The 23953-nt window shown below is 37.8% G+C and overlaps 1 protein-coding gene across 1 annotated transcript in view; it reads left to right on the top strand.

Moving 5' to 3' along the window:
* Window positions 1–23953, top strand: part of Cog5 (component of oligomeric golgi complex 5) — a 253334-nt gene that overhangs the window by 152546 nt on the left and 76835 nt on the right. Inside the window, exons 9-11 of the mRNA XM_005343875.3 lie at window positions 6308–6420; window positions 6695–6772; window positions 16286–16367. Coding sequence (XP_005343932.1) covers window positions 6308–6420; window positions 6695–6772; window positions 16286–16367 — 273 coding nt within the window. The remainder of the gene's footprint in view (window positions 1–6307; window positions 6421–6694; window positions 6773–16285; window positions 16368–23953) is intronic.

Below are 23953 nucleotides of genomic sequence, written 5' to 3'. Positions count from 1 at the left end.
AGATTGCTTTTGGTAAGATTTCCATTTTTATATGTTGATCCTACCTATCCAAGAGCAAGAAGATATCTTTTCTGCTATCTTCTTTAATATCTTTCTTTCCAGACTTAACGTTCTTGTCAAGCAGGTTTTTCACTTGTTTGATTAGAGATACCCCAAGATATTTTATATTTGTGGCTATTATAAGGGGTGATATTTCTCTGATACCTTTCTTTGCCCATTTACCATTTGTATATAGGAGGGCTGCTGAATTTTTTTTGAGAAAGGTACATTTATTATGATGTTTAAGACCCAAGAATGTGACAGTTTATGCTAGGTATTGTTTTGGATATGTGCATGTACACTAAAAGCTTAAAATCAGGGGATGATAATTCTAAATTTTTGAGGCTTTTTGCTCTGGAGAAAGAGTAAAGGAGCCAAGACTAGAAAAGAAGAAATGGAATATTATTTTATTTTCTGTTATGTTTCCTAAACTTGTGGCTAGTATTCACATAATTATTCCATGTGCACTATTTTTATGCATCTGTTTGTGTATGTGTATGTATGTGGGCACACACATGCTGCAGTCTGTGTGTATGTCAGAGAACAACTTAGGAGTAGATTGACTCTGTCCCTCTACCATGTGGTACTGGGGATCAATCAGGTCATCAGGCTGATGGCCAGAACATTAACCCACGGAGCCATTTTGTCAGTCCCCACATACTTTTTCATATGTTGAAGTATAGATCTGATTTTTATATTTTCTTCATTATATTTTAAATTATTGGATTCTTATCTGGTCTTTTTATATGAATTTTCCATTCTGCATTTCTGCATTCATCTCTTCCTTCTATGGATTTCATCATAAAATTGATTTTTCAAAAATGTTATATAGACACTGTTTTTGGAGTTCTCACATGGTTGATAGTATTTTTTGCCCTGTGTTTAAATACTTTGAACAGATATGAATTTTCATTTATACTTTCTTTCCCTTAGAATTTTGTAACTTTTTGCAGTTCAGTGTGTAATGTTTGTCTTCCTTACTGAACTAAGAAAATAATTGTGGTAGAAATTTAGGAGATAAATGTGAGCTAAAGAAATAAGTCACTGTTTCACCTCAGAATGACTTCGTGCTCAATGTCAGCCTGCCCTGCCTCACTGATACTGATAGCATCCTTGTACATCTAAGGATTTAAAAACAGATAGGAAGAGACTCAGTTTTTGCCCTAAGTCACTTGTCTTCACATGGGAATGTCACGTGATTGGTAGGGAAAGAAGCAGAATATGTTGTATCTGTTTCTTTCCCGATTAGAAATATAGGTAATTTGTTCTTTTGTGTGTGTGTAAGTGCATTGTATGAGTGTGTGTGGGGGGGGGTGTAATACTCCAGTGCATGAGTGTGTAAGGGCACGGAAGGTTATCTCTTCACCTTACTGAACCTGAAGTTCACTGTTTCAGTCATACTTCCTGGCCAGCAAGACCCTGAGGTTTTCTTGTCTTCCTATCCCAGCGCTAGCTTATCAGCACGTGCTGCCATGCCTGGCTTCCACATCGGTTCTGGGGACCTGAGTCAGGTGCTCGTGCTGGTTTTGTGCATGTTACCCTCTGTGCTATCTCAGTTGCCCGGTAATCAGTTTCCTGTGAATATCCTAATGACTTTTCCTTATTTTTATGTTTAATAACTTTCAGACTACCTTGCAGATACTGTTTACCCATCATTTTTTGTTCATTTGATTTCAGTTCTAATTATTTTTGAGCTCCACTTGCTCTTTTTAGAATTTTATGCATGTTTGATAAGTCAGATGTTTGTTTTCCATGTTAAGTATTTTTCTGTAGTTATTTGAATATCGTCATATTTTATTTCATTTTGTATGATTCCTTCTTGCCTGTTCCTTAGGTTTCACTGTGTTTCTACCTTTGTTCTTTAGGATTTTGGGTTTGTTTTTAAGTGTCATCTCTATTTCTGGTGGGAGAGGATGTTTTCTATATTTGTTATTGTGACACAGTATGTAAGCAAAGCAGCTGAAGGAGAAAGGGGATATTCTAGGTCAGTTTGGGGCGTTTGGTTCTGTTGTTCCTGGACCACGGTGAGTTTGAAAACACCATAGTGGGGAGCCCATGGGGTGTGGCAGAGCTGCTTACCATCTAGCAGTGTGGAGACAAGGAGAGGAAGGTGTAGCCACACCCCAGACCTTGCTTTGTCCAATTAGGCCTTACCTTCCTATAATTTTTGCCTCGCCCCCATAGCCTATTAAAAATTAACTCAGACAATGGAGTGATCTTCATAACCCAATCATTTCCTCAGTACACTGCTTCACTGGGGGACCAAACCTTTGGAGGAGACAGTTCAGATTCGAATACAGAACTGAGCGATCTTTCTTGTTTCGTTGGAAGTACGTTTATTAGCCATGTTTGTCATTGTTTTACTCTCCTCTACCTTCAGCATCTGTGTTCTGATTATCTTGGAAGTATATGTTTCCAATTTGGGGCCATTCAAGAGCTTCGTGTCATCCTAGGAGAGCTGGGGGGGGGTTGTTTGTTTGTTTGTTTGGTTTGGTTTGGTTTGGTTTTGGTTTCTTTTTTGTGAAGTCTATTATTCTCAGCTTCCCCCAACCCATTTTCTCAAGAACTTTACTCCCAGTAGCTCCCCACACTTGAGAATCAGTTCTTACCTAAGTATCACTTTATTGTGGTTTGTTTTTGACTTTTCTACTTTATCATACTGCAGTGTTGAACAGTTTGCCTCTTTCTTCACCCATCCATGCCTGTAGATCTTAGCTCTAACAAAAAGTCAGTAGACAGTTTATACAGTTTCTTATTATTGATTTGATTTCAGGAGACTTTTAGCATTGAGTCTATTTCACCTTAATTTTTAAAATCAAAGAAGATAACTAATAAATGAAAGTTATAGTTGACTCATATTTGCCATTAAGCCTAAACCCACTCCATTTTCTCTCTTGCACAAGCCAGTGTTTTGTTTTAGCTGTTTCACTCAGTACACTATATTTGATTCTTTCATCTGTAAATAGAATTAAATGCAGTTACAAACAGTGTATTTCAGGCAGGTGAGTTAGATTAGTGGGCAAAGTGTGTCTTACAAGCCTGATGATCTGATTAAAATCTCTGGAAGGTCTGTGAAGGTGGAAGGAAAGTGCCAGCCACAAAGATTTCCGTTCACTTCTACACATGCACACCATGGCACGCATGTATTTTTTCATGCACATCATACACAGTAACAACTTTTCAAAAATTAAATAATTCTTTGAAAATAATTTGAGAAAATGCCTCTCTTAGTTTGCTCACTAGGTTTTTTTGTTGTTGCTGTTTGTTTTGTTTTCTGACTTGACATACCTAGAGTCACCTGGTAAGAATTTCCTCCATCAGATTAGTTTATGGAGGTGTCTGGTTCATTTTCTTGCTTAGTTGGTGAATGATGTAGGAGAGTTCAGCTCATTGTGGGCCATAGTGGTCATGGATACATAATAAAGCAGGTTGAGCGAGCCATGGGGAGCAAGCCAGTAAGCAGCACTCCTCCATGGTCTTCCCTTCTGTTGTTTCCTTGAGTCCCTTGCCTTAGCTTCCCTCTGGGATGGTCTGTAGCCTGTAAGCTATAATAAACCATTTCTTCTCCAAGTTGCTTTTGGTCATGGTTTTATCCCATCAATAGAGAGGCAGACTAGAACAGTCAGCCAGAATAAATGCTTGGAAATTCACTTTACTCTGCTTCTCTAGATTTTGCTAAAGTTCTCGGATTCTTGATATCTTCCCCATGAACTCAATAAAAAGCATCACTACTCCGCAGCCTAACTATTCTCATAGAAAGCCTAGTTCTCAAGTTCTGTATCACCAAGGAGATGTGAACTATGTAATTCCATATGTACTTCCTAAGTCAAAATTCAGGCAAGAGTTTACCATTCAATCATTTACCTGCTATGTTAGAGTTTTGTCACTTGACTAATGTCTGAAAAAAGAGAAAAAAAACAGTTTTACAAGCCCTTATGTTGACTCATATTTTCAGAGGTTTTGTTCCATGCTCAGATGGTTCGTTGCTGTTCACCTTAGGTGAGGCTGGCATCATGGTAGAGCAAAGCACCTCACCTCCTGGCTGCTAGGAAGTAGGGAGGAATGACAGCAAGGAGCCAGAGCAAAAATGATCCATTCAAAAACATGCTCCCAGTGACCCATTTCCTCTGGCTCCCCATTGTATGCTCAGAGTTTTTAGACCATTCATGGACAAGATTATTGATTAGGTTAGATCTCTCATGAGCTAATCATCTCTAGAACACCCTTCCAGGTATGTTCAGAGATGTGCTTTACTAATCTCTACCTCTTTTCCAGTTAAGTTGACAGTGGAGACTAATCCTCAAACCTACCTGTCAGCTCATTCTGGGGATCCTTAAGTTTGAGGACCATTGTCCTGCCTAGAGCATTCTGTCTTTTCATCATCTCTCCATCATCTCTAAAATTTCCAGTTCCTTTGTATCTTTCATTCAATCACCTCTTCCAGCATCCCTTATGTATTTTCTGTAGTCGTTGGAAATACTCTGAATTGGAACCAAATCCTAACAGTCATTAAAGAGGAAGCACGCCTCTTTGGTGTGCACTGTCAAGATTCACTAAGCAGGGAATCTCTTATCTGTTTCACAGTTGTTCTTAAAATTGATTTTGAAGCAGTTTCCCACTAATGGCTCATTTGTCAGTTATCTGTCTCTTCTTCCTTTTAATTTATCAATGGCATTTGGTTTGAGTGCTTCATAATCAAGTTGAAGGGTTTATCTGATTTCTTATTTTTTTTTAAGTAAGTTATTTGCCTACTTTTTGTTTGTTCTTAATCTTGCTGGCTTTCAAAAGAAGAGAATATCATCAACTAGAAATCATCCATAAGTATTTTTTATTTCAGGAACTCTTAATTTCTTTTATTACTTTAATAAATCCAAATTCATGACAGTTTATTGTGTGTCTTGAGTCTGTTAAATCTAATCAATAAAAGCACTCATTTATTTCAAATATTCTTTCCCTTCCTTTATGCTGGTATTCTCTTTAGTCAGTTGGTTATTTCGATCATGGTTATATCTGCAGTACAATGTATTTAGCTTGTGACCATAAAAACCCTTAGGCACCGTTTGTTGGTTATCTTTTTATTTCCTTAACAGTGTATCTTGAGTGCTCACCTTACTAGACCTGGATGGAGGTGGGGGTTCCTTGGACTTCCCACAGGGCAGGGAACCCTGATTGCTCTTTGGGCTGACAGGGAGGAGGACTTGATTGGGGGAGGGGGAGGGAAGTGGGAGGCGGTGGCGGGGAAGAGACAGAAATCTTTAATAAATAAATAAATTAAAAAAAGAAATGTTGAAATAACCAAAAAAAAAAAAAAGAAAAGCAATGTATCGTGAGAAAAGTAATTGAAAAGAAGGAGGAAATATTACCGTAAGAGAACTGCAGGTTTAGAGGAAGCATAGAGTTCAGGAACATTTTGCATAATAGATAACTGGTTTTGCATTGTATTTTATATTCTAATAATGAATCCTGGTTTTTATCAGTGAGTTCTAGTTTGATTGGTTGGTTTTGGGAAGGGTGGTTGTAGAAATAAAAACTTGAATGCTTATAATTTTTAGATACTAGATATGCTTATAATATAAACATGATAATATACTCACTTAAGGTCACAGAACCCATTCCATTATTATGGATCATTTTCACTCTGCGCTGGTAAATCGGTTTGTGAATAACGTTTAAGTTCATTGCATTGTTCGCTGTTACTCTGTTTATAATGAGAACATTAGTTGCTGCTTTTGAAAATATACCTGAACTAGATGCAGGCCTGTTACATCCAAACTGCACACACGGAAAACCTGTTGCTGTGATAATTTCCTTGAAGTTCTTTGTGCTCATAGCATATATTCTACTAAAGTAAGTCTTCTGTGATTTTAAATTATTTGAATTAACTGTTTTCCCCATGGTTTTTTTGTTAATTTGATACACAGATAATTTCATTGATTCTATATTTACTTGAATTCAATTTTGGGTCATGTCTTTGTCATTCTTGTAAATTTAATTTTGAATATGTGAAATATTTCACTTTGTTTGATAACTCTTCACCCTCTTTCTTTTTTAAGGAAACTGTTCTCATTAATTTTTATTTTGATTTTATAGCCCCATCCATGTGATTGTGTGATATTTACTTTTCTTACTATACACAAAGATTTTTTTTTATATTGTGCATAAGAAGCTATTTGTGAGAGAGGACACCTTTTGGTTTTTGTCTTCTCTGCACTTCTGCTGTATTTGGGAGCTTTTTATTTTCCCCCATTTCTCTGTTACTCTTAACCAGGAGGTCCTGGGCGAGCTACCATGCCAACTCCAGGAAACACAGCAGCTTTTCGTGCTTCTCTTTGGACCAATATGGAAAAACTTATGGATCATATCTGTGCTGCATGTGGACAGGTAAATATCTCAAGAGATGGAAAGAGCTTTCTAACTCCTGAAACTTCTGTGTCTTTTATCGTCCCTAATGCTCCAGCACCTCTGCTGGCTGACCGTAGTGTGTGTGTGCATAGACTCCTTGTCCACTTGTCCCATATGATAGCAGTAATGCTATTTTTGAGGGACTTCTGAAATATACCACGCTTTTTCCAATTCCTAAGAGTTACATTGGTTTCACTTGGAAATAGCCAGTTAAATTTATGTTGCCCCTCTCTCTCTCTTTTCCCGCCTTTAGGTACAGCATCTACAAAAAGTATTAACCAAGAAGAGAGATCCTGTTTCTCAGATTTGTTTCATTGAAGAAATAGTTAAGGTATGTCTAAATAAGGATATTTTGTATATCACTCATGCAGAAAGTGGGAAGATGCTGGCAAGTATTATCTGGGTCACTGCCTTGCAAGGTAACTGTATATCAAAGACGATGTGTTTATTGACAACTATAAATTTCCTTGCAAGATAAATGTTAGCTGGAGTGTGGTATAATTTCTGAAGTGCACTACACACTTTCCCCTTCTGTCATTGGAGTGGTGGCTTGTAACATTTCCAAAATTTCCACTAGAAACCCACCTGAAAGAAATCTAAACAGTAGCCACAGAACCCATTCCATTATTAGTTTGCCCCTAATTCTCTTCGCTGTGTTCTCCTTTCATGTCGTGAAATCTTTCTTTTATCCTCCTAACCGCTAGCTTCGTGGGCCATGAGGACTCCTTCCAAGGCAGCGACTCTCTGATTCTACATCTTAGTCATTAATTTTGAAATGTTTTTATAATTGGGTTACTTGCTAAGATCCTTGATTGTGAGTGCTAGAAAGGATAGTGTGTATAACATCCATAGTCTAATAGTAAGAATGTTCTTAAGAGGTAGTTTCTGTTATCCTTTCTTACTTGGGAGGTTGTTTAGTAGATCCATCAAGGATACATGAATATGAAGCAACACATTGAGTTGAATATAAAATGATTGTGGACCATTTGTATCTAATGTAATGAATAAAGCTTATGGATATTTTAGTAGAATTGTGGAGCCATTTTAGAGCTCTTGTTTATCAGAAGTGGCTATTCTGCTCCTGGTAATTTCATAACTGTCCTGTAAAATTAATGTGTATTGCCTTAGTATATTTGTAAAAATGCATTCAAACTTATCAATTCATATTTCTTTTTAATTCTAGATTGTTTTCTCTCTCTGTAGTGTGTTTTCTATAGCATCCATGAATGAATCAATAATTTCTTTATAAGTAAAAGTTTGAGGCTGATTATTAGACATTAGATTTTCAAGCTTAGGTGGTGGAGGGATAGCTCAGTGGATAAGAGCACTGACTCTTTCCTATTTTTTTTACTAAAAATCTTTTCATTTTCCATACAAACCCTAGTTCCCTCCCCTTTCTCCCACCCCCTCATATCCTCCTTCCCATCCCCCATATACTCTTCAGAGGTGGTAAGGCCTTCTTTGGGGGGAGTCAACAGGTCTGGCATGCCAGCTTGGGACAGGATCAAGCCTCCCTCACCCCACACCACCCCACCCCATATCAAGCCAAGAGCACTGACTCCAACCACTCTTCGAGCGGATCCAGGTGCAACTCTCACCACCTGGCATCTCATGTTTTGTAACTCCACTTCCAGGGGATCTGACACCTCTCTGAGCACCAGGCATATCCACGATGCACAGATATACATGCAGGCAAAACATTCATAACCCATGAAATAAAATAAATGAATCTAATATTGAAAAAAATAAAAAAGCGTAAGAAAGAAAAAGAGACGTTCAGATTTTTGTTTGTTGTTGCTTGGTTGATTGGGTGGTTTTTTTTTTCTGTTTTTTTTTTTTTTTTTTTGGCCAGGTAAGAGTTCTAGTGTCAATGTAGAATCACCACTACTTTGTAATAACACTTGACTGTAAAGTGAGTTAGCAAATTAGTGACAAATTATTTAGGAACCACATAGTGAAAAACAGACTGTAGATTTTCATGGACAGAATTAAGCCAGTTTGGCTGTGTGGGGGTGTGGATTTGATACTTTCATTTTCTAAGCCAGCAATTTTTATCTTCAAATGAGTTTTGTAATCATGTGTGTAGGATGCATTAAGCTAAATTTGGAATGTGTTCAGCATTTTAAGCTGCTATAGTACTAATGAGAATTTTAACGATGCCAAAAATGTGTTTTCTTTTGCCCTTTTAGACATAGCATATGATTCAGTAATAGCATTGGAGTCTCTAGTTAGAAACTTTAAGGCACCCAAATTCAAAATCTTAGCTTTATAGGTAAAATAGTCAACCTGACTGTGACTTCTTAATGTATATAAGCAACTGAAACAGGATAAGCCAGTTAGACAGACAATCAAATATTATTATAAGTACTCTATCTATACAGGTTGGTTTCTATTTCTGTTAGTCTAGAGATGAGATTTTCTTAAGGATCTTATCAGTGCACTACAAGCAAATAAGCTACAGAGAAGCATTGCATTAAAGCTGATACCTATCCCATACTAGCAAACAAGGCTGTCTGATGCTAACAATACTTTTATTCCCACCAGAAACAACTATAGACCCTTGGTGGAGGAAAGCATTCATAGCTATAGTCATCAGACTCCACCATGTATTTCAGTCCCCGGCAATATCAGTTCACAGTGAAAAATGTCCACTCCTTTAAATTGAAAGCTATTATTGAGATCCAACAGGAAAAAAAATCAAAGAAACTCTCAGGCTTTGAAAATATCTCTTGCACACTATAGATTTGGTATATTAGAATTAGCTAATAAGCTAAAATTAGTAAATAATTGCCGATAATAAGAAAATTGAAAAATAATATTATAAAATATTTTTTAAAGTAGCCAAATAGGACATTTGAAAATAAAAGCATTGAGGTTTGGCAAGATGACTCAGCAAATAAAGGTGATAGTCCTGTCAGCCTGGCATCCTGAGTTTGAGCCCTAGGACGCAGAAGAGGGTAAAAGGAAAGAAGTCCTTCATTAAGTTGTCATTTGACACAGCACCATGACACATATGCCCAGTCCACACTTGAACACACAGTAATAAGGTGAGTAGATGAAAGAATGAATAAACAGTTGAGATAAAGGTCAGCTGGTAGTATGCAAATCTGCAGAAACTAGAGCCTGGCAGAGAGTTAATGACAGTATTCAGCATTCTACATGAGGGATAAGTGTAGTGTATATGAACGAAAATGTAACACTTCAGATAGTCAATTAAGATTTTAATGTAGCTCTCATTGGAAAAAGAAAGCCAGGGAGTGTAAAAGAAAACCTCTGCTATTGTCCAACTCATTTAAGAAAAGCATGGACAGAATCCAAAATCCAATCCCGATGAAAGTTCTTTCTACTCCATCATTTCCCAAGCTGGTATAGGGCTCTGGTGAAAAACAAATGATAACATTCCAGTCTACAATGAGGACATCAAATATTTCTTCCCTAAAATAGTGTAGAAGATAAGAACTGTTTCTCATTGTTCTGTTCCAGTAGATGAGAAGGAACAAAAGACATCCACACATGTAAAGATGCACATGTGCATGGTCCCTTACCCAGATGCAAACTCACAAAATCCAGTGCAATAGTCAGAGAAGATAATAGAGCTATTGTTAGTTTTGCTTTGCTATAGAATACAAACTGCACAGCCCGCGTGCTGTGTTAGTCAGTGTTCTTTGCTGTCAGCCGTCTTCCTGACCACAGCAGCTCACAGAAGAATTATGTAATTGGAGCTGGCTTACAGTTTCAGGAGTTCAGGACGTTTTCATCATGTCAAGGAGCATGGTGACATACAGGAGACATGTTGCTGGAGATGTAACTGAGAGTTCTATATCTGGATCCATAGGCAGCAGGAAGACAGAGACACTGGGCCTGGTTGGATTTTTGGAAACCTCGCAGTCCACCTCCAGTGACACACTTCCTCCAATAAGGTCACAGCACTCCCTGGTGACCAGGCATTCTAATAAATGAGCCTATGGGGCCATTCCTGTTCAGACCATTACATACAAAAAAGAAATCAGCTGCACTTTCTATACAGTTCTTCTGTCATTCACAGGGAATTGAACCTTACTAATTTTAATAATTTTACTCTGTTTTTACATACGAACATCTTTATTTCTGAGATCGGTTTATTTGTTTAGAACCATTGTGCTTTTACATACTCAGTAGTTGTTCACAAAGAAAAAGAATGTAGACGGTAAAGTAAATGCGGATGATTTGAGCAAATGGTGAATGGATTTTCTTTCTTATTTTATTATATTACCTCCTGCCTAACTTTATCCAGTACAGCTATTGGCTAGTCAGATTCTTTATTAATAAAATCACAGTGACATATATTCACAATGTAAAGGAATATTCCACATTTCCCCCATTTGTCTAATTAAAAGGAAGGTTTTAACTTTAATGAACAAAAATACTTATGAAGTATAAGGATTACAGTTACAATATCTAGTTTATTATATTTGGCAAAATTGGAGAAAATACTCTATTATAGATGACTCTAAAGTTTTATACCTAATTTGCTTTTTATCATAACTAATGAAATTTTAACTATAACTATCTAATTTTCAACTCTGTCAAACACCCCAGGAGGGTGAAATGTTACCTAACAACAGGGATACCTGGCTGTCTGGACAGTCAGCCTAGGTCCTTCTGTAACATTTGGACAACCAGCTTTGGCATATAGGCCTAGTATATCTGACAGCCATTTCTTTGAAGCAAGGAATTTTGAAGGATTGCCTTACCTGTCTTTTTTTTTTTTTCTTTTTTTTTTTGGTTTTTCGAGACAGGGTTTCTCTGTGGCTTTGGAGCCTGTCCTGGAACTAGCTCTGTAGACCAGGCTGGTCTCGAACTCACAGTGATCCGCCTGTCCTTACCTGTCTTAGTAAAGTTTGCCAGTCACCTTTTTTGTGTCCTGTTGGTCCAGTTTAAACAGTATATTGCTAGCAGTTGGGGCAAGGGCAATTTCTCTGCCCAAATGGTTAGCTTTTGGTCATAAAGAAAGCAAACTCCATATGTAGTTTCTTTGATGCCCATCATCTTCTTTGAAGTAGATTGGTGCTGCCAGGGGCAGACATGTCTCACTGTCATGAAAAGCCTTAAGTTATTAAGTATATTAAATGCTATAATCTGTAGGTCTTGGAAGTTTTTGAAGATCTTTTATCTATATAAATATATCTGTTTCTAACCTTGAAAACATACCTAGCGTGACTCTAAGTCTGACTATTATAGATGACAGTTAATCTCTATTTCTTAATTATATATTACAGTTTTATTTCAGCTGCATAAACATAATACACTAAACAAGAGTAGAAACATAATACAGAATAACAAAATTAAACTTAAATTTGTATCAATAAACCCAAATTAATACCAATGTAAAATATTTTTAGATCAATTGTTGTTTTTTGGTTTAAAATTGACTCAATAATTTACCCTTTTATCTCATTATTTCTATATCACATCTTCCTTTTTAACTTTAGAAAGAGATCTTTCAATTTAACTCTTTTATTTGCTCTTTCTTTTTATGCTATGACCAACAACTTGAGACCAACCCCCTTAAATGATAATAAACATCCATAACCCATGTTTGGGGAATGTGGGTGTTGTTCTCTAGACTACTTGTTTTTGGGCACATTTTTAGGGGAAACTTGAGAAAATCAGAGTAATTGTTAGGTCTTGGCTGGGCTGTTTTGTGAGGCTAGATCATCTCAACCAGTAGCCTTGAGATTGTTGTGGATGCTGGATCAACTGGGCCATCAGTTTTCATTGGTGTCTGGTCCCCTTGTTCTGAAAACATAAATTTTAAAGGTAACATATATTACAAGTATGGGATATGTGGTAAATACAAATCAGTTAAAAATGTTTTTTGGTTTTATGTTTGAGCAGGTAAAATATACATCAGTTCTTTTAGGTTTATTTCTTTATGCTTATTAGCCAGGATTTTCAGGGGGTCTTCCTTAATCAGACCTAATCATTTAACTTTGAATGAATCTACAGCCTTTCGTTTCCCATAGAAATTAAAACAACCTTTCCCCAAAGTAGCCTATCTTTTGTAGTGAAGATATTTTTTAAATATATAGGTTGGTTTAATCTAGCACCTTTTATAATAAAATGTTATATATTATATTTATTTTATATATCATATATAATATAATATATGTGTATATACACATATATTAAGTGGATATTATATGTTTTCTTTATCATACACCACTGATTGAGACAGTACCAGTGGTTATCATTAAATTATGAGACATTATATAATTATGAGATAATATATTATGTATGTGTGTGTATTATATATTAATATATAAACATTATATTAATATATAAATATCCACACCTTAGCAAGCTGTGGATTTTTTCCTGGGGGAGTAACCCATACTTTTATTCCTGAAAGGTCTGCCGTGCCTTTTGTTATTTTGTTTGGATTGTCGTTTGTAGTAGTTTCCAGTTGACTTTAATCACAAGACATGGAAACACCAAAAGATACCCTAAAGGTTCTCCTGCACTCCAGACATAGGTTTCCCTACGTCCACTGTGCAGAAGAAATCCAAATTCCCCCGGCAGCTGGATCAGTCACTCCTCCTAACAGTGTTGATCCTTTCTTTGCCTGTTGGTTTATGGGCATCAGAAGACCCAAGGAGCAAATCTCATTCTTCCAGTTAAATGGAATGTTTGTTGTGCCTCAGGCAGGAGCACTCCCCTGTATGGAACCCCAACTTCTGTGCTAGTAGAGCTTAAGGCTGTAGGTCACTGTGGGTAATAGTGAGTGACAGAAAACATTTCTTTATCACCCGCTTTGATTTATGAACTGGTAAATCTTAGCTATAAGGGAAACCATACTTTATATTGGATGTTAATTCAAAGCGTATACCACTTCCTGAAATACCCTGTCCCCAGCCCTTCAGGCTGCTGTCATGTAAGTCGCGCTATTACTGTCTTCAGAAGGCCATTCCGCCCTTCTATCAGGCCTGCTTCAGGAAGGAGGGAAACATGGTAGGATCTGTAGAGTCAGTGAGCATGGGCCTAAGGCTGTACTTCTGTGGCTATGGAGTGCGCTCCTTGGTCAGAATCAATGCTGTGTGGCATACTGGAGTAGTGAATGAGACATTCTGCAAGTCCACCAGTGATAGTTGAAGCCGAACATTTTGTGAAGGATAGGCAAACCCACTTCTGTTTGAATTCTTCTTCTGACCCTGTTTATTGTGTTTCATATATGAAATGTCAGAATGAGGAATCCATCCACTCGAAATAGAACAAGTTTTCCTCATTCTACATTCAAGTTTGTCTCACTTTAAAGTATATAATTCGCTATACTGAATGGAAGAATAATTCCTTATATTAATACACAAACAGGTGATAGTTGCTTGAGATAACCTAAGAACTTTGCCTACATTAGTATTTATTCAGGAAATAGCTATAGTTTGCTAAAATCTTTATGCTAATTTTTATTTAGTTTATCAATTCCTGAAGTTTGCAATTCTAAATTCATTTATTCAACAGTAGCCTCAGAAAATGTATCTTCATTTTTGCCTTAGAAAAGTGAGATATGAGATCATATAAAATTAAAACTCTTTTGTGGGAAACAAAAGCTGAAATGGAGCCTTTGATGGACTTGAGATCTATAGTGCTCAACCCATGAAGAAGATGAAAGCAGACTGAAAGATCACATGTAACAAATGCAGCAAACAAGGGCGCGGAAGGAAAGCATAAAAGGCAATGATGAAAGCCTCAGCAGCCTGTTGCGCCCGCATGCCCTGCCATGGTTTCTTAGTGAGTGCAAAGCTGTAAAAATAGAATTTCAGTGTTGTATTTTAAGATCACATCTGAAAGCAAACAATGTCTAAGGAGTGAAATGGAATGGTCTGTGGAACAGAGACAGAAATCTGAATGTGAAATGAAATAAACTCTTTCCTGAAAATATAATTAGTTTATTAATTTACATACGAATTTTATTCATATTATTTCAGTTATTAAATGTTGAAAATATTTTATTATTTATTTTAACGTGTAAAATTCCTTCATATTATCTATATAGAGAAAGTATCTCAGTCTATGAAGTTTCCCCCCAAAATATGTTTTGAACCATTTTTTTTTCACCTAACAAGAAAAGTAGCTAGAATTGGGAAACATGTAATGGTACTTTGAAGATAGACATCTGCATCTTTCCACATATATGCGTACCTCAAAAAGGTAACGTTGGATCACTTTTAAGAATGTAAATAAAAAATTTTCATCTGTCAAAGCAATTTGATTTTAATTGTATGTCCAGACCAGACCTGGTGAAACATGCCCATAATGACAACACTCTGGAGCCTGAGGTGGATGAATTGTGGTGAGCTCAAGGCCCTTATGGTCTGCTCCATGAATCCCTGTTTCGAAAGAACCAAAAAGAGAAAATTTATTCTTATTTCAAATCACTGTCTTTGGGATGAAGTCATGGTGTGTGTATACAAGGACCATACTGTCTTCTGAGACTCAATAACATATTAAAATAATAATAACATAGATTTTTATTCTAAAGTAGGTAGTAGGAGCCTGTCATCAATGTGATGATGTGATTTTACTCTTAATGTTAAGAAATCTATTAATATTTTAATGTCTCCAATAAGAAAATATATATACAATGCTGCTATGAACATAGTTGAGCATATACTTTTGTTGTATGATAGGGCCTCTTTTGGGTATATTCCCAAGAGCGGTATTGCTGGGTCCAGGGGTAGGTTGATCCCGAATTTCCTGAGGAACCGCCACACTGCTTTCCAAAGTGGTTGCACAAGTTTGCATTCCCACCAGCAATGGATGAGTGTACCCCTTTCTCCACACCCTCTCCAGCAAAGGCTATCATTGGTGTTTTTCATTTTAGCCATTCTGACAGGTGTGAGATGGTATCTTAAAGTTGTCTTGATTTGCATTTCCCTGATCGCTAAGGAAGTTGAGCATGACCTTAAGTGTCTTTTGGCCATTTGAAGTTCTTCTGTTGAGAATTCTCTGTTCAGCTCAGTGCCCCATTTTATAATTGGGTTGATTAGAAGGTGAATCCAAAGACAAACATATAGGCATCCTCCTGAATATTAACCTTCATAAGGCGATGAAAGGAGACAGAGACCCACATTGGAGCACCGGACAGAAATCTCAAGGTCCAAATCAGGAGCAGAAGGAGGGGGAGCACGAGCAAGGAACTCAGGACCGCGAGGGGTACACCCACACACTGAGACCTTGGGGATGATCTTTCGGGAATTCACCAAGACCAGCTAGCCTGGGTCTGAAAAAGCATGGGATAAAACCGGACTTACCTAGCAGACAATGAGGACTACTGAGAACTCAAGAACAATGGCAATGGGTTTTTGATCCTACTGCACATACTGGCTTTGGGGGAGCCTAGGCAGTTTGGATGCTCAACTTACTAAACCTGGATGGAGGTGGGCGGTCCTTGGACTTCCCACAGGTCAGGGAACCCTGATTGCTCTTCAAGCAGATGAGGGAGAGGGACTTGATCGGGGGAGGGGGAGGGAAATGGGAGGCGGTGGCGGGGAGGAGGCAGAAATCCTTAATAAATAAATAAATTTTTAAAAAAAGAAGATATATATACATTTGATTTGGTGCATAAAGAGAAACAAACCTTAATATATAGCTAACCTTCATTGAGGGTTTATTACATGTTGTATTGACCCAAGACTTTTATTAACGTCTGTAATCTTCATAATAGTGCAGAAGTGATGGTTCCTCTGCCAGCTCGTCTTACAGATGAGGAGAGGGCAGCCAGTACTCATAACTGTGGGTGTCTCTCCTGCCTTTGTTGCACATCTTGAAATAAACAGTGTTTTCCTGTTTGTGTATTTGCTCACAGGATGGACAGCCTGAGATTTTGTACATGTTTTGGAGTACAGTTACCCAGGCACTTACTTCTCACTTCCATGCAGCAACAAACTGTAAGTTTACCATCCTTTTGGGTTCATTTCAGATGTTCAGTTGCCTTAAAATTTGATGTTAAACTTTTGCTGTATTGTTTTATAAAACAATTTTTTATTATTCTACCACTCCTGACTGGGTGGCGGTGGTGCATGCCTTTAATCCCAGCCCTGGAAAGGCAGAGACAGCTAGATCTCTGTGGGTTAAAGGCCAGTTCTATCTAGAAGGTGAGTTTTAGAACACCCAGGACTGTTACACAGAAACACTCTGTTTTGAAAAACCAAACCAAACAAACAAACAAACAAACATAACCCTCCTGTCATTTCTGTTAGACTTTTTTTTTTTAATTTTTTGAGACAGGGTTTCACTGCGTTGTGTTGCCCTACCTGTCCTGGATCTCACTCTGTAGTCCAGGCTGGCCTTGAACTCACAGAGATATGCCTACCTCTTCCTCTCAAGTGCTGGGATTAAAGGCGTGAACCACTACTACCCAGTTTAGAATATTCTTAATTGGACTGAACATTTCCTGTGTGGATAGTATAAAGCAATTGATGCTAAAGTTTTAGTTAATTCTTTATTAGAGTGAATTATTTTTTGAACGAAGATGTAAAAATTAAGATTTGATATAAATAAAGAGATCTGAATTGTGCATCACAAGTTGACCCTTAGAATCTGATTCATTCCGGCCTATCAGATGACTCAGCAGGTAAAGGCACTTACCACTCTAGTTTGGTGATCTAAGCTTTATTATCGGATTCATAGAAAGGTAGAGAAATCTTGCATGATTTTGTGTGCAGTCATGAGCTAAATAAAGTGCATTGCTTTTTTTTTTTTTTTAAAAAAAGGTAGGTAGCAAGAACTGTCTCCTCAGAGTTGTCCTCTGATACCCACATGCCCACTGTGGAATGCACACCCCAGCTCCGACTGTATACATACAATAATAAGGAAATAAACTTAAAGAAAAAAATTAGGATTCACATAACTTTTCTTGTTGTTTTTATTTCTTTGAGACAGGACCTCAATATAGAACTCAGGATGACTTTGAACTATGGCAGAGTAGCTAGGAAGAGTGAACTATGTGAACCAACTGATAGAAACAGATGCATCAAATATTAGGCAGAGCTCGGGATCCTGCAGGAGAGGGTGACACAGGGGTGCAGGACACCGCAAGAAAACTCAGAGTCAGCTAAGCTGGAGTCGGGCTCATGAACGCTGAACCGACAACAGGAAGCCTGCATGGGATTGACCCACACACTTTCCATATATGTGACAGTTGTATAGCTTGGTCCTCTTGTGGGACTCCTAACATGGGAACAGGTGCTGTCTCTGACGTTTTTACTGGCTTTTGGAGCCCTACCTCTCTCATAGTGACTTACCTTGCTCAGTCTTACTGCATGGACTGCAACTTGATATACCATGCTTTGTTGATACTCATAGGAGATCTGCCCTTTCCTGAACAGAAATGGAGGGGGAGTGAAGTGAGGGGGTGATAGGGGGGACTGTGGCTGGGATGTAAAACTAATAAAGTAATTAATTAAAGAAGAGAGAGATGTGTAAGAGTTTATCACCTCTGAGGCTCCTTGGCAAGACCATCATTCTAGGAAGAGAAAATGAATACTGTCTGAGTTTTTATCTTGACCGCTATCATTGTCAAATATCAAAAATGTACTCTATTACTTTTTTACAAGTTATTTAAAATACAGGGTTGTAGTAGACAGGTTCTTTTCCTTTCATCAGTCTTTTGTTTTTTTAACTTTTTATTTTATTTTATATGCATAAACGTTCTGATATAAGCATTCCATGACACACATCTGGAACTCCAAGAACAACTTTTGGAAGTTGATTTTCTCCATCTTCTATGTGGGTTCCTGGAATTAAACTCAAGACATCAGTCTCATAGGGCAAGCCCGTTTACTCATTGCATCATCATCCTGGCCATAATTTATCTGTTAATAATTTTTTTCAGAATGATATCTACTCCTCCAGAGCCTTTAGCATACAGGAAAATCTTAAACTTTTTAAACACAATATTTTTGTTTTTTGGAAAAGTCTTAAACTCATACATTTTAGAATATTGTTGATTACTGACTGGCTCAGCACATTTTTCTCATGGAAATTGTATAACAGTTCCATAAGGTAAATTCACCTCAGCTCACCCTCCCCACACAAGGAATTGGTACTCTAGGCAGCAGGGCTGTCTAGCAGTACCCTGTTTGGCACTGATATGTTGCTTTTACTCCCAGTTATTTGGCTAGACTGCCTTCTCTTTGTAGATTATATTTTCCTACTTTTTGGTACAAGCTTATTTCTCTTGTGTATCAGACACTGAGTCCCACCTTGCTTGGTGCTGGTTGCCTTTGCTGCCTTTATATACTCTTGCCATCTGTTGCAACTACTCAGATACAGATTGAATCTTTGGGGTCTTGTTTTAAGTTTTTTTGTTTGTTTTTTTTTTAGCAAAATTGGAACAGTGATTAATCTAGGACTTACTATTTCCTGCTACTGAGGCAGAACTGCTAACACCTTTCCACATACTAAAAGTTTACTATGAAGGTCCTAGCCAGGTTTTCTGGAACAGGAATTATTTATTCTCAGTCTACATGGTGAACAAATATTTTCCCTCTAATGTTTGGGGGTGGCTGTTTATCCTGCTAGGGGGTTTCATAATACAAATGCTGATAAGAGTTTTGCCTCATTCTCTGGGCGAACCCTTTGTTGGTCTCTTGAGTACCTCTCCCCTCTCTGGTACATCCTTCCATGATCTGATATGCTGGTCTGTTGCCCCTTCCCTGTGCTATAGCCTGGAAATTCCTTCCAAAAGTAAATATTCAGGTAACCTATGTTTCTTGTCTCTCAGAGATCATATCATTTGTTCTGTGATGTGAAATGTCTTGGAAACCATTGTTTCATAGATTGCATCATTTCTGTACTTCATATAGGAGGATCAGTCTTGCCCTTTTGTATCATCTTGATCAATCAGAAACATAAGTCCCTAATCTAGTTTTATTACCACCATGACTGTATTACTTGTTAACTTTTATTACATTTATTTATTTGTGCATGCCTGTGCGTGTGTGTGTGTATATTCACACCAATATACTTTATGTGAAGTTCAAAGTATGCCTTGTGTGAGTGTCGTGGCTAGTTCTTTCTTGCCATGTCTTGTGTACCAAGCATAGATCTCCAAGTTTGGCAACAAGTTCCTTTTCCTGTTGAGCCATCTCAATTTAGTTTCAAATGTAACATGAGGGGTTGCTTGTTGGTGTTTCTGTCCTGCCCAGTTCCTACAGCTGGTAAGCCCCCAAGAAAATCACATACAGAGTCTGCATTAGATATAAACTGATTGACCCATTAGCTCAGGCTTCGTATTAGTTCTATAACTTATATTAATCCATTATTCTTATCTATGTTAGCCACATGGCTCAGTACCTTTTTCAGCGGGGCAGGTCACATCCTGCTTCTTCGGTGGTCTGTGCAGGACAGAAACCCCAACCAGCAGGCCCTCATGCTATATTCAAAAGCAATGAAAATGATACTGTTGGTGTGGTGTGTGTGTGTGTAAGAGAGAGAGGACAGACAGACAGAGAGAGAGAGAGAGAGAGAGAGAGAGAGAGAGAGAGAGAGAGAGAGAGCGCTGCTCATCTTTGCCTGTCTGACTTTGTCTAAGCATTATAGATCTTGGGACTTGCCATCTATCCTACTTTTCCTCATTTTGCTCACTCTGAGTAATCAGACCTCTGGAGGCAAGGCAGTGTCTCATGAAGACACTCAGATTCTGATACTTTTCTTTCAAAGTGGAGCCCTGGCTCCTCTCCTTGACCTTCAGCTACATAGAGTTTCCTTCTTTTCTAGTTGTGCATTTACTCTTGCTCAATTTGGTTTTGAGAAAACACTTATCAACGTATTGGTACTTTCCCTTCTGCGTTGGAAATCCACATTTTCCAGTCTAATCAAAACTGAAATAAGAGTGCTCTTTAGTTACTGTTTGTTCTCCTTTTATCATCTTGTCTATGTTTCTCATAAGAGTGATTTCTTTTTTGTCTTCATGTTCATTCTGTTGATTTCTCAACCAGGGGAAACTAATAGGTCTGACAATTTTCCACCATTCTGTTGAAATTGTTCTCATTAAAGTTACCAGTGACCTACTTCCTAATTGCCAAGTTCAGTGTGTGTTTTTCAGTGCTTACCTCTTAGGTCCATCTGTTTGTGAGTCAAAGAAACTACTGAGAGGCAATATAATTATGTTAGAGATTCTTGTTAATATTTCACATTTTATAGTTCATATCTTTGATATCATTATTACTTTAATAACTTCCATGGGGAGAACTCTGAAGTAAGTTGATTATGAACCATCTTTCATTTTTATAGCATTCTCAGTCCCTGTGGTGTGTCACGGTGCTGCTTCAGATTCCAGGCAGGCAATGTTAAGGGATGCAGCCATCTGCAGAGCTGAAGATTACAGATAATGTAACAGATTGTCTAAGTAATATTTTGGCAGAAGGTATCTAAGGGGAAGTTTTCCTAGTTAGGAACATGTTCTTTCTGATTATGCATGTTCATGCTAACAAAAATATTCTACTAGAAAGTATAATTCATGGATTTGACAGACAATAAATTTAAATTTACTTTATTCAAAAAGTTAAAGGCTAACCCTATAACGATGAAGATAAAATTAATTTATATATCAAGTCCTAGTAATTTTCTGTGGGTCATGAATATTTCCAAAATATGGTTCCTAAGCCTTTTGTCTATTCTTTTCTCTTGTGGTTTCCAGATTCCAGATTAATAATATTGATTCAGCAACCTATTGGGTTATGAATTATATTTTTAAATTTCAACAGAAAGAAATGAACACTATCATTGTGAACCATTTGAAATAGAAACAGAATTTCTTTTTCTCATTTTAGACTTCATCAGAATATGTCATAAATAAATATGCTTTATTTTCCTCCATAGTCCATATTAATCATTTACCTGCCAAGTCTGACTCCCACCACCTGAATGTAAGCCTCATAAGACAAGGAGTGCTCTTCTTGGAGGTGGAGTCCTCAGTCGCCCACAGCAGAGATTCATTAAATACTGTCAGACAGGGAGGGAGGCATGGGGGAAGATGCTGTGCCCTTTCCAGAGAACTTAGTATTTAAAAAATGGATGAGGGAATGGTGGTTAGAGAAATGGTTAACAGCATAGGCTGGTCTTCCAAGATTTGACTCTTAATCATCACGATGGCCATAATGATGTACACCTTTAATCCCAGCCCTCTGGAGGCAGATACAGGTGGGTTTCTGTGAGGTAAGCCAGGGTCACATAATGAGAGAGACCCTGACTTTAAAAAACAAAATCAAATCTTACAGTAATTAGCACAAATAAAGTATATAATTATAAGTACTTTGTTCAGTTTGCTTTGTCTTTTTTTAATATTAGAGTAGTTGGGAGGAGTCAGTAAGATGATGAGGAGTCTATGGACAGTCTAGACCACACTATACCTTATCTTAACAAAATCACAAACATTAGGATGGCAGTGAAGCTAAATGATGCATTTTCACATTTTCTTTTGTTTTGTTTTGTTTTTTTTTTGTTATGTGCTCATTGTATGTGGTCCTATGTTGCATCTGGACATTTATGTAAGTATACAATATATCTTGATATATATCTTTTTTTTTTTTGGTTATTCGAGACAGGGTTTCTCTGTGGCTTTGGAGCCTGTCCTGGAACTAGCCCTTGTAGACCAGGCTGGTCTCGAACTCACAGAGATCCGCCTGCCTCTGCCTCCCGAGTGCTGGGATTAAAGGCGTGCGCCACCGCCACCGCCTGGCTTGATATATATCTTGATAACATTCTCCCTATCCTCCTATGCCTTTCGTCCACTCTCAGCTGCCTTTTATTAGTCTCCCTTTATTCCCCTAGACACTTTCACTTCACTTCTACTTTTGATGTTCCATATACATATTTAACTTTATGTAAACAATATAGTTCTTAAAAGTTAAGGTCTCTCTCTCTCTCTCTCTCTCTCTCTCTCACACACACACACACACACACACACACACACACACACACACACACAAACACACACACACACAGCAAGAGTAACCTCATTTTCATTTAAAGTACTTTTTAGCCTTTTCATTATTGGAATTAAAGCATTTTACCATGTTTTTTTTTTTTTAAAGATAATATTGTGGGGGGGGTGTGGTGCTGGAGGGTGAAATCCAGGCACAGCCTCAAGTCTTGTATGGTGGTTTGAATAAAAGCTTCCATAGGTTCATAGGGATAGCACTATTAGAGAAGGTGTGGGCTTGTTGGAGTAGGTGTGGCTTCATTGGAGGAAGTATGTCACTAGGGGAATGGACTTAGACATCTCAGAAGCTCAAACTAGGTGGCTCACAGTCTCTTCATGCTGCCTGCCATTCCAGATGTAGAACTCTCTGCTCCCCCACTCAGGATATCTCTCTCCTGGCTCTCGTATCTGTCTGCCCTCCATCTTGACCATCCATTCCCTCAAGTTCTCCTCAACCCTTCCCTTCTCTCCTCCTTTTCCCTCTCTCTCCCTCCTTTTACCCCACCCCCACCAGCTCCCATGATCCCAGTCCTGTCAGGCAACCCTGTCTGTCTCCAACCCTCAGATGGGTCTATATATGTTTTTCTTTGGGTTCACCTTATTACTTAGTTTCTCTAGGATCATGAACTATAGGCTCGATGCCCTTTGTTTATGCCAAGTATCCACTTATGAGTGAGTACATGCCATATTCATCATTTTGGGTCTGGGTTATCTCACTCAGGATAGTGTTTTCTAATTCCACCAATTTACATGCAAAATTCAAGGTGTCATTGTTTTTTACTGCTGAGTAGTACTCTAACGTGTAGATGTGACACACTTTCTTTATACAGTCTTCAGTTGAGGGGCATCTAGGTTGTTTCCAGGTTCTGGCTATTACAAATAGTGCTGCTATGAACATAGTTGAACAAATGCTTTTGTAGTATGATTGAGCATCTTTTGGGTCTATTCCCAAGAGTGGTATTGCTAAATCCTGATATAGGTTGATTCTCAATTTTCTAAGAAACCGCCACACTGATTTCCAAAGTGGTTGTACAAGATTGCATTTCCACCAGCAATGGATGAGTGCTCCCCTTACTATACATCCTTTCCAACATAAGCTATCATTGGTGGTTTTGATCTTAGCCATTCTGACAGGTTGGTATCTCAGAGTTGTTTTGATTTGCATTTCCCTGATAGCTAAGGAAGTTGAACATTTCCTTAAGTATCTTTTGGCCATTTGAAATTCTTCTGTTGAGCATTCTCTGTTTAGTTCAATATCACATTTTTTTAAATTGAGTTATTTAGAATTTTACTGTCTAATTTCTTGAGTTCTTTATATACCTTGGAGATCAGTCCTTTGTGTGATGTGGGGTTGGTAATAATCTTCCCCATTCATTAGGCTGCCTTTTTGTCTTACTGACTGTGTCCTTTGCTTTACAGAAGCTTCTCGGCTTTTTTTTCTTTGTAACAATGTGTTTGAGAGTTTTATTTTTATCTTTTCAACATTTTATTTTTTTTAATTTATTTATTTATTAAAGATTTTTGTCTCTTCCCCGCCACCGCCTCCCA

This window comes from Microtus ochrogaster, chromosome 1 (assembly GCF_000317375.1).
Source record: "Microtus ochrogaster isolate Prairie Vole_2 chromosome 1, MicOch1.0, whole genome shotgun sequence".
NCBI classification, from domain to species: Eukaryota; Metazoa; Chordata; class Mammalia; order Rodentia; family Cricetidae; genus Microtus; species Microtus ochrogaster.
This window is presented reverse-complemented; position numbering and strand designations above follow the sequence as displayed.